This window comes from Thalassophryne amazonica, chromosome 11, assembly GCF_902500255.1.
Source record: "Thalassophryne amazonica chromosome 11, fThaAma1.1, whole genome shotgun sequence".
NCBI lineage: Eukaryota > Metazoa > Chordata > Actinopteri > Batrachoidiformes > Batrachoididae > Thalassophryne > Thalassophryne amazonica.
In genome coordinates this window covers 34,478,131-34,490,398 of record NC_047113.1, presented here as the reverse complement: position 1 = coordinate 34,490,398, position 12,268 = coordinate 34,478,131, and the positions used below count along the sequence as shown (strand labels likewise).

At 41.4% G+C, this 12,268-nt stretch overlaps 1 protein-coding gene across 1 annotated transcript in view; it reads left to right on the top strand.

The window, feature by feature from the left end:
• LOC117519904 (bifunctional heparan sulfate N-deacetylase/N-sulfotransferase 1-like) overlaps positions 1–12,268 on the top strand; it is a 198,163-nt gene that overhangs the window by 159,393 nt on the left and 26,502 nt on the right. The window contains exons 7-8 of the mRNA XM_034181173.1: positions 5,024–5,209; positions 9,727–9,855. Coding sequence (XP_034037064.1) covers positions 5,024–5,209; positions 9,727–9,855 — 315 coding nt within the window. The remainder of the gene's footprint in view (positions 1–5,023; positions 5,210–9,726; positions 9,856–12,268) is intronic.

The following is a 12,268-nucleotide window of genomic DNA, read 5'->3' as shown; positions in this document are numbered from 1 at the left end:
AGTAACGACCAGGTGGACGATAGATATAACAAATAAAACTGGTTTTTGGGACTTTCCAATTTGGATGACAAGACTAAGAGTCAAGCTTTCAATGAATTAAAGCTCTGTCTGGGTTTTTGATTAATTAATAAGCTGGAATGGAAGATTGCTGCTAATCCTCCACCTCGGCCCGTGCTACGAGCATTCTGGCAGTTAGTGTGACTCGGGGGTGTTGACTCATTTAAACTAACATATTCATCCTGCTGTAACCAGGTTTCTGTAAGGCAGAATAAATCAATATGTTGATCAATTATTATATCATTTACTAACAGGGACTTAGAAGAGAGAGACCTAATGTTAATAGACCACATTTAACTGTTTTAGTCTGTGGTGCAGTTGACGGTGCTATATTATTTTTTCTTTTTGAATTTTTATGCTTAAATAGATTTTTGCTGGTTATTGGTAGTCTGGGAGCAGGCACCGTCTCTACGGGAATGGGGTAATGAGGGGATGGCAGGGGGGAGAGAAGCTGCAGAGAGGTGTGTAAGACTACAACTCTGCTTCCTGGTCCCAACCCTGGATAGTCACGGTTTGGAGGATTTAAGAAAATTGGCCAGCAATTCAAGGAGAACATGCGGCTAAACATGTCACTCCCGGTCCGATTGTGGAGGGACCCAGAGAAAACTACAGAGTCCGACATTGTTTTGCAAAGTTACACACCGATTCAATGTTAATTTTAGTGACCTCCGATTGGCGTAACCGGGTGTCATTACTGCCGACGTGAATTACAATCTTACCAAATTTACGCTTAGCCTTAGCCAGCAGTTTCAAATTTCCTTCAATGTCGCCTGCTCTGGCCCCCGGAAGACAATTGACTATGGTTGCTGGTGTCGCTAACTTCACATTTCTCAAAACAGAGTCGCCAATAAACCAGAGTTGTTCCTTGGCGGGTGTGTCGTCGAGTGGGGAAAAATGGTTAGAAATGTGAACGGGTTGGCGGTGTACACGAGGCTTCTGTTTAGGGCTACGGTTCCTCCTCACAGTCCCCCGTCGGCCTGCTTTCGGGATCTGCCAGAGGGAGAACTACGGCGGCTAAGCTACCTTGGTCCGCACCGACTACAGGGGCCTGGCTAGCTGTAGAATTTTCCACAGTGCGGAGCCGAGGTCTCCAATTCGCCCAGCCTGGCCTCCAAAGCTACGAATAAGCTACACTTATTACAAGTACCATTACTGCTAAAGGAGGCTGAGGAATAACTAAACATTTCACACCCAGAGCAGAAAAAGTGCGGGAGAGACAGGACAAGCCGCCATGCTAAACCGGCTAAGAGCTAGTAGCTTGCGCTAAGCTAGCGGATTCCCTAAAAACACCCAAAGTGAATAATGTGTAAATAATTAGAGGTGATTCAGCAGAGGGAGTGCTTTAGTTAGGCACGTGAAGATTACACTGTGAAACAAATCGTTATCTGGGTAACTAGATCAATCTAACTGCCAGATTAAACAGCTAACAGATACAGCAAAACACCGCTGTGCTCCGGAACAGGAAGTGATACAATACTGCAGTGAGAGCCAACCATCAGTCGAGGCAAGCAAGAGTCAAAAACCCAACAACATTCCAGTTCAGTCAGGTTTGCTGGGTTCCGAGCATGGACAGCCCGCTTAAAATCCCACAACAGATTTTCAATAATATTCAGGTCTGGGGGCTGAGATGGTCATTCCAGAATGTTGTACTTGTTCCTTTGCATGAATGCCTTAGTAGATTTGAGCAGACCCGGCACAGCTTCAACTTGTCACTGATTCATGAACATTGTTCTCAAGAATCTTGTGATATTGACTGGAATCCATGTGACCCTCAACTTTAACAAGATTCCCAGTACCTGCACTGGCCACACAGCCCCACAGCATGATGGAACCACCTCCAAATTTTACTGTAGGTAGCAAGTGTTTTCTTGGAATCCTGTGTTCTTTTCAGCCATGCATAACCACCCCCTTATGTCCAAATAATTCAGTTTTTGTTTCATCAGTCCACAGTACCTTATTCCAAAATGACACGGCTTGTCCAAATGTGCTTTAGCATACCTCAAGTGACTCTGTTTGTGGCATGTACACAGAAAAGGCTTCCTGTGCATTACAGCATCATACAGCATCTTTTTGTGCAAAGTGCGCTGTATAGTCGAACGATGCACAGAGACACTATCTGCAGCAAGAACATGTTGTAGACCTTTGGAGCAGGTCTGTGGGTTGAGTATGACTGTTCTCTCCATCCGTCGCTTCAGCTTATGAGATTTTTCTTGGCCTGCCACTTCGGGTCTTAACTAGTACTGTGCCTGCAGTCTTCCATTTCCTCACTATGTTCCTTACAGTGGAAACTGACAGCTGAAATCTCTGCGATAGCTTTTTGTATCCTTCCCCTAAACCATGATGCTGAGCAGTCTTTGTTTTCAGGTCATTTGAGAGTTGTTTGGAGGCTCCCATGTTGCCACTCATTACAAGAGATGTAAAGAGGGGAACTAATTGTAAATGGCCACCTTAAATACCCTTTCTCATGATTGGATTCATGTGTGTAAGGAGGTAAGGGTCATTGAGCTTACCAAACCAGTTTTTGTGTTCCAATAATTAGTGCTAAATGTATTCAACTCAGTAAAATGAAAAGGGTGCCCAAATTTATGCACCTGCCTAATTTGTTTTAATAATTATTGCACACTTTCTGTAATACTAGAAACTTTATTTCACTTCTCAAATATCAGTGTGTTCATCTGATATATGATATATTTAACTGAAATTTCTGATCCAGAGAACCAAAGATTTATAAAGGAAAATCATGAAAATTATCAGGGGTAGCCAAACTTTTGCATACAACTGTACCATGTGTGTCCTCTGCCAGTCATACACAAACCCCCTCCTCTCCTTTTGATTGCATTTGTCCCAGTCGGCCGCTCAAAGCTGACAGGCCCCAATGCTCACACTGTCACAGAAGCTCGGACAGAAATGAATATTTCAGGGGCCCAGAGACGTAGAAAGAAATGTTGAAAAGCTCCTTGCTTTGCGTCCCCTCAGAGCAGAACAGACCTCTTGCATGTGCAGACAGAATGTGTGGAAAAAGTTGTGGAGGAAACATCAAGACCTCCTTACTTGCAGTACAACGGCAAGCTTTTAGAAACAAATCATACCCCGACAAGATGGAGAAATTAAGAGAGAGGGTGTTTTGTGTGTGCTGGGAGTCCCATCCAGTGTGCGATCAAATGAAACAAACACCCCGAATCAGAGGAGAACAAAATATCAAACAGAATGAAGGAGAGGAGTGAGGCATCGGGAGTGGATGCTGAATGTTTACTGAAAGAAACTTGTGAAATTAAATATGCATTTTGGCATGCGCATGTTTGGGTGCTTGTTCGTCCTCATTAATGCACTCGTGTGCCAGTAAAAGCACATTGTTTATTGATTTGCTTTTCCCTCTCCACCTGACTGTTCCAGACCCTGCTGGAGACGCAAAGGGAGTTGCGCACACATGTGCCCAACTTCACCTTCAATCTGGGCTTCTCAGGGAAATTCTACCATGCAGGTAAGATGAGCCCAGTGAGGAGAATCTGGTGCAACTCCTATCTCAAACAGATAAGAAGCACCACCAAATTGAAAAGGATAATACGCACACGATTTTAAGGATTGCATTCTCGCGCACATACACACATACTATCCTTCTCTTTTTGCCTTGATCTTATTTCTGCTCATCTCTCACATGCTTCACTGGGAATTCTGAGCTTTTTCCTTCCTCTCTGCCTTTTATTTGCTCTATTTCCCTTTACTTACCACATTTCATCTTTATACCGCTTGTTGCCTTGAACACTCTCTTCTTAATGGCGTCCTTCGTCCTTGCTCCATCTTTTCCTCCTCCATGTTCTGTAGGATCGGATGAGGAGGATCTGGGAGATGACCTGTTGCTTTCCTATGTGAAGGAGTTCTGGTGGTTCCCTCACATGTGGAGCCACATGCAGCCGCATCTGTTTCACAACCAGTCTGTGCTGGCTGAGCAGATGTTGCTCAACAAGAAATTTGCCATGGTGAGTCACACGGGTCAACGGGTAGAACCCACGTAAGACATCTTGCCATTCTTTGGATAAACTAGGATTTTATTAACAGTCGTGATCTTATTTTTGGTTTAGACATACAACACGTTATATTGACAATCACAAAAATACAATTATGAATTGATATGATCAACTACAATTGCATTATTTCATAGATTTATACAGATAGTGGTTTAAATGTCTTTGTTTTTTTCAACAGCCTCTATGCACGGCCATAAAAGTTAGTAACCAAATATGGATTTGGTGTGCCGTAATACCAAATTCCTCAAACAATTTGCTATGAATGTAACAGATTACGCCATGACGACATACTGGGTCATAGGTCACACAGTGGGATCACTGGTTAATTGTTATAGTTAACATATGTACATCTAAAATATTCTTTTAACTTAATTGTATGAGTTCTATTGTATGAGTTTGTTTTTCTTGCACTACTATTGCTTATTTGAACATTCACACGTTGCACTTTTTGCAATACTTTGTAGTGTTTTTTTAGGGGGGGTGGCAGTTTTGACATGAGCTCTGGACTGAATTGATGGTGATTTTGTGTATGTCTATGGTGTTTTTTATATTGTATTGTTTTTATTATGTCTGATTTTAGCCTTTTAATCGGGTCTTATTCTCACTATTAATATTGTCATTGTGTACCTTGTCTTTTGTGTGCTCCTGCTGCAACACTAATTTCCTTCACAGGACAATAAAGAAATTCAGATTCTGTATGAATAATAGATTATTATTGTGATTCACTTATGAGAAAGAGTTGACAGATATAGCAAACTCCAGCAGCAGAGCACATTGAGATTGGTGTTTTGTTTTACTTTATTCCATAACATTTTAAATCAGCGATTGCTGTATCTTTGACACAAGTATGTATATCACATGTACATTTAGCTCACAATATGAATATGGTGTTGATAAACTATCTTTGGTCCAAACTCTCTCTGCTGATTTCCAAAATTCAGGAGCACGGAATACCAACAAACATGGGCTATGCTGTGGCGCCCCACCATTCTGGTGTCTACCCTGTCCATATGCAGCTGTACGATGCCTGGAAGAAGGTGTGGAACATCAAAGTGACCAGCACAGAGGAGTACCCGCACCTAAAGCCTGCCCGTTTCCGCCGAGGTTTCATCCACAGTGGCATTAGTGTAAGTATACGCACCTGCACGCATGCACGCACCCATAAACCAAGATTGAGGGAACAGACTTTCATCTGGACCAGTAATTGGATCTAGTATTCATTATTCCAGTGATTACTGTCATATTATGCCTGGTCTGATTACCCATTAGATAAGTAAATTTTAAAGCTGCACACCAGCTCTTGTGTGGACTCATTGAGCTGTGGTTCGGGGTGAGGACAGCAGCAGAGGAAGAACACATGCGGCAAAAGCCAGTGACCTGCATACTGGATAAAGCACTGCAATTTTAAATTTAAACAGACTTCTCCATCAAACCCTATGAATATTTGCACTGAGTATACAGTGACTCAGATGTGCTAGATTATTATTATTATTATTATTATTATTATTATTAAATTAAGTGGTGAGATTATGCAGTTAAATTTTACTGGTTTTGTTTGTTTTGTCGTTATTCATATGGATGGGGGTGGGGGGGATCTTTAGGGAGTTATGAAAGTAAAGAATATTTACCCATTTAAAAAGTCCAATTCTGTTTCTAAGAAATGCTGCCAGTAACTCTCCAGACTTCTTTTTACAAAATATGAAAACATTGTTTTTCAGTATTTAATAAAAGGTCTACTAACTAATATTTAGCATTGGAGTTTGATACTGTAAATTTTGACACTGTAAAAATTTTTGCTTTACTTACACACACACACACACACACACACACATACAACCCCTGGCAAAAATTATGGAATCACCGGCCTCAGAGGATGTTCATTCAGTTGTTTAAAGTGGAGATGACACATCAAAAATTAGGGAAAAACTGATATAAATAGCAAAATATACATACAGTATAGTAAGTTGAAAGTGTTTTTATTCATTATCACTGAAAAATAAAGTTTGTACAGCTTCTCAAAAGTGTGTTTATTGGAAAGCGCACTTGCAGCGCTCCTTCAGCGGTCACGTGATGCCGTGACATCACAGAATGGAGAGTCCCATCTTTGTCTGTTCGATCGACAACAGGAACAGATAGACCTCAGCATGGACAGTGACGAGATCAAGAACTTTTCTGACTCCTCTTCAAGTGTGGATTATTTCTGACTTGGATCCTGAGATTGTCGCAGCAGTGATTAGTCCCTACAGATTGGAGCCGTATTTTTCGGACGAACATTCAAACCAGGAGCATTCTGGCAGCGAAAATAATGCAGACGGTGTTTATGGTGGAGCCAAAGCAGAAGCAAGAGACATGCCAATTCCAATGGATTTTGAAAGGCTGCAGAATATGGAATGGTAAGGGAGGCTTTGATGCTGTTTATAACACTCTAATTACTGTATAGCATTTTCGATTTGAGCGTCTGTTTACCACCTTTGTTATTGTTCCAGAGCCGTGATAGTGTAGCTATTACTTGCGGACCACCGTCATTACCTTCGGGTTTTTGCCGTTTTCGAGTGCCTGGCATTGCATTCATCCGTGTTTAGTTATGTTATTTTCATGAAAGAATAGGAAATAAACGGCGAACGTTTTGAAAAAGATCGCCGAAAACAACAGTGAACGTGCCGGCGCTGTGTTTACGTGCCGCCGCCGTGTTTACTATGTAAGTTCCTTGACCATTTCAAGATTATTGTGAACTTATTATTTGGGGTTGACATTTTATGTGTTTCTGTGAGTGGTGAGAACATGGAGACGGTAGAGGAAAGTGTCTGCTGTCGGGTGCAAATGCGTGTGTGCGAGCAGAGCGAGCGGCAGCCGGACATTTCGTGCATCACACAACACCGTGGCTTTCGATCAATCAGCCTGGACTTGAAAAGGCTAAAACCTTTCGCCCTTGTGTTTGTGCAATATGCTGCGACACACTGGTCAGGCATATCGACAAACAAGTCCCTGAGAGCTGTATTTAATCAAAGTTTCTGCCGCTAAACAAAGTGTAAACAACGGCCGCCAGGTGCGCAAGCCAGTACGGTCTACACGTAGTGACGTATTTTAGGCTTGATGCTTAGCAGGAAGCTGATCACGGGGCGTGCACATTTTTCAGTGGCGGGACATTCAAATGTTATATATAACGGGAGAACCGCGTACACTTTCCTAAAACGTTTAGGTTGAACGAATTATATAACCTTTGTTACATGTAATAAGACTATGTTGTCTTTAAGTGTCATATCCACTTTAATGTTGTAGAAAAAAAGCAGATCACAGACATGACACAAAACTAGTCATTTCAAATGGCAACTTTCTGGCTTTAAGAAACACTATAAGAAATCAGGAAAAAAAATTGTGGCAGTCAGTAACGGTTACTTTTTTAGACCAAGCAGAGGGAAAAAAATATGGACTCACTCAATTCTGAGGAAAAAATTATGGAACCATGAAAACCAAAAGAACACTCCAACACATCACTAGTATTTTGTTGCACCACCTCTGGCTTTTATAACAGCGTGCAGTCTCTGAGGCATGGACTTAATGAGTGACAAACAGTACTCTTCATCAGTCTGGCTCCAACTTTCTCTGATTGCTGTTGCCAGATCAGCTTTGCAGGTTGGAGCCTTGTCATGGACCATTTTCTTCAACTTCCACCAAAGATTTTCAATTGGATTAAGATCCGGACTATTTGCAGGCCATGACATTGACCCTATGTGTCTTTTTGCAAGGAATGTTTTCACAGTTTTTGCTCTATGGCAAGATGCATTATCATCTTGAAAAATGATTTCATCATCCCCAAACATCCTTTCAATTGATGGGATATGAAAAGTGTCCAAAATATCAACGTAAACTTGTGCATTTATTGATGATGTAATGACAGCCATCTCCCCAGTGCCTTTACCTGACATGCAGCCCCATATCATCAGTGACTGTGGAAATTTACATGTTCTCTTCAGGCAGTCATCTTTATAAATCTCATTGGAACGGCACCAAACAAAAGTTCCAGCATCATCACCTTGCCCAATGCAGATTCGAGATTCATCACTGAATATGACTTTCATCCAGTCATCCACAGTCCACGATTGCTTTTCCTTAGCCCATTGTAACCTTGTTTTTTCTGTTTAGGTGTTAATGATGGCTTTCGTTTAGCTTTTCTGTATGTAAATCCCATTTCCTTTAGGCGGTTTCTTACAGTTTGGTCACAGACGTTGACTCCAGTTTCCTCCCTTTCGTTCCTCATTTGTTTTGTTGTGCTTGATTTCTTATAGTGTTTCTTAAAGCCAGAAAGTTGCCATTTGAAATGACTTTAGTTTTGTGTCATGTCTGTGATCTGCTTTTTTTCTACAAAATTAAACAAATGAATGAACATCCTCCGAGGCCGGTGATTCCATAATTTTTGCCAGGGGTTGTATATGCTCCAAATCACAGTTATTGGTCTTTTGATTAATCTCCATCAGCCCTGAGAAGGCATGCTGGTCAGTCCCAACCATAAATGCTCTTTATTTTATTGCCCGTCTTACCACTTTTCAACATCTCTTGATAGTATTCCTTTTGCAGTCATGAATCTCTTTCAGATGTCTCTTACTCTTTCTGTTGTGCTTCATTGGTTACCCACCCGGCTCTACTCTCCCACACTATCTTGACATTTGATCTCTCTTCCTGCCTGTCTATTGTCCAGCTGTAATTCTCCATCCAGCCTCTGTCCATCATCCTCCTTTGCTCTTAACCAGTGCTTTTTACAAACCTTGCCACGGGAGATACTGAGTAAGATCTTTGTTTCATTTACCTTATATCACCTGGGTCAGAGAACTCTTTGGAAAGGCAATCATCTCATTAATCCTGCTGGTCTGTTGCATTCTTCTGCAGGGAGGGAAATAAACCAGTCTTCCATTAGAGACCTGTCTAAGTAGCACCTAACAGACCTCAGCACCATGATGAAAACTGACATCTCTGCCAGCAGCACAGCGAGTGGCTGCACAAAACCGACTAAACTGTCAACACACACACAAAAAAACCCTCCTAAAAATGCACTTAACTCTGCTTCACAGCACTAGCCACGACTGCAAAATATAGAAAATCAAACTTGAGTAGATTACATTCAAGAGAGTCCAAAGAAGGATAAAATGTTAGCTATTTCTTTCCCAGGTTGACCTTCAGTATTGATAGGAAACAGTGCAGCGTCTGTCCAGCTCCTTTGTAGTGCTGGCATTCACTCAGGCTGCGTGGACTCGGCACTCTGTTCCCGTCCTTGAGATAGTCTGAATGGACCATCTCGGCTGCTTACTGATGATTGATATTCAGTTCTCCAGACACTTCAAACTGTACACGCATTTCCATGAATTTCCATATAGACTGAGTGAATAAGAGGTTTGCTTTGGGTGGATGAGCTGCATAATATGAATGTTACTGAAAGAAAACAATCCATGGGGTAAGTGCCTGGAGTACTGACAGCTCGACGCAGCTCTCAGGTGGAGAGTTGATGGTGTGTGTGATCATTTGCCTGTGTGTGTGTGTGTGTGTGTGTGTGTGTGTGTGTGTGTGTGTGTGTGTGTGTGTGTGTGTGTGTGTGTGTGTGGGGTTTTCTTTTTGGTGGGGGGATTGTTGACTTTGTGTTTGTTTATATTAGGTGTTGCCACGGCAGACATGTGGTCTCTTCACACACACCATCTTCTATAAAGACTACCCAGGAAGTCCGAATGAACTGGACAAGCTCATAAACGGAGGAGAGCTGTTCCTTACGGTCATGCTCAACCCGGTGAGTCAAATACCTGGCCACAGATTTCTGTCACATTTGGACAATGACTCAAGTGGTGTTTTACAGTGAAAACTGGAAGACACCCAAAAAACACAAACTCCTGACAGCAAACAGTCCTCTGTTTATCTGCCCTTAACTGGGTTAATGTGAAAGGAAGGGATGTTGTTTTGCCAAAGTACAGGTGGGTGGTACTGCTTCAGCGAAGTACAAGTCACATGGATATCAATGGAAGTCACTAAAAACAAACAAAATTAACAAACATTAATTGTGGAACTGCAACAAATTCTAATCAACTTTTCTTTCACCCAAAGCCAACCTCTCTGCAAAATTAAATTTGACATCATGCTTTTCACTTTTCAATCCACAGTGAGAGCTTTTTGTGTTCAGAGCCCAAGCGTATTCTTAAGTTTCTCTTCATTTGCCAAATTGTTTTCATTTGCTGATCATTGCTTATCATCATCTCTGGCAAAGGAAAAAAAGAAAGAAAATAACCCTCTTTTGTACTAGGACAGAGGCATTTGTTTGTACAGTTGCATGTCTTACATACTGACCAAAAATAAAACAATAAAAAGCCCACATGCATAGACTTACTATTGTTGTTTGTAAGTTACAGGTTTTGTTGGCTCCAGTGGAACACTTGGTCAGAAAATCAAGCGTTAGCATAGTAGTAGCAAAAAAAAGACTGTTTACTCACAACACGAAAATCAGTAAATGCTAAAGCCCCTTTCACACCGGGCTTGCGTAGAGTTGCATTGTGCCGCGTATCTAGTACGCAGGAATGGCTGCGTATGCTGCGCACAGGGGGAAGTTTAGCCCGCCTCTTCTTCTTCCATCGTTTTGAAGCTTCACTGCCAGCGGGATGAATAAAATCTAACAATGCAGGTATGTACTGATTAAAAACCAAAAAGGATTTTTCGACGGACTGGCGTAAGGTAGCGTGCAATTGCAGAGGTATGGTGTACAGTAGCGCAGTGTTGCATAGACTTGCATACAGGAGCGGAGTGTTGAGTAGACTTGGGTAGAGCACTGCTCCAGTGCTGTATGCTGAAAGTCCACAAAAAAAAGTGTATTTTTTTGCATCCATGTTCGCATCCCTCAGCGTATTGCCATGTAGGGCTGCATAAGCTCGGCGTAGGGCTGCATAAGCTTGGCGTAGTCAGCATGCCACATTACATAACACTATGTTGGTCCACTATGAAAGGGGTTTAAAGCTGGAAGCAGATGTTGGGTTTAAAATTAGCCAGGCATGCCACAGTTAGGGCTGTGAAAACTCCGCGGATCCGCGGGATTCCACGGATTTCATCATGGGGAGCGGGGGGGTGTTGGTGTTATACTCTTTAATCGTGATCGTTACTGAGTTTTTAAAATGCTTATCGCAAAGCGTTCTTTTTTTTTAACGACATCATGCAAGTTTTATAAGTCCGCGGACACTGATCTGTGTGTTACAGATACATATCAGTTTCCTCGGTTTTCGTAAAGCGGGACTGGTTGTCTATATTTCCATGGGTTGGTTGCTGTGGTGACACTGTGTGGCTCCTGTGCGAAGCTTAGCTAGATGTAGCATGTAGACATTGCAAAGTTTTAGAACTTTCAGGTTTTTAAAAGAATAATTTTGCAGCATGTCTGTGTCACAGAGCGACATCAGACAGAGCGAAAATGGCGAGAAAGACGGTTTGAAAAAGTCTGATAAGGACAAGAATCCATAGAATTGTTGCTGGCTTCATCAACACACCTGAAAGATAAACAGGAAAAACGAACTGGTAAGAATTTTTTTTCTCTCTCTGGAAAATAAACATTGTGCTGTTCAAACAGGATTTCAGAAAAGATTATGTGCCTTTTTCTTTTCTCTCATTAATCTAGACTTTCTTTCATTGAAAAAAAAAGACATTGTGACTTTGAATGAATTTAGGCTGCATGAATTTACACAACAATGTAAATTAGTTTTTATTAATGTAGACTTTTTTCATGGGAAAAAAGACACAGTGGCTTTGAGTGGATTTACGGGAATTTACACAAGAATGTGTGACTTTTTTACTATAAGGTATGTTATTGATATTTTACCATGATTTTTAAAATATTCTACAATCTTTAGCTGTGGTTTTAGACATGGTTTAACAGTCTTTTCAGTCTTCATGAATTTCGTGTAGTTTAATTGTTCTGAGTTAATGCATAATTTGGTTTACAATTAAAAGGAAAATCATACCAGGTCCTACTTCCACGTCATATTCTGTTATAGCAACATGATCATTGATGGTTCAAATGAAAGGTTGAATCTAGGATCATTTAAATATGCACTAATTTTGAGATTTGTTCTTCCAGGAGATGTTGAAAATGTATCAGTAGATGAAAATTTAATTTGGTTTCTGGGGACCCACAAGGCCCTAGACCCCGGCTCCTGGGGTAAAAAAAAATT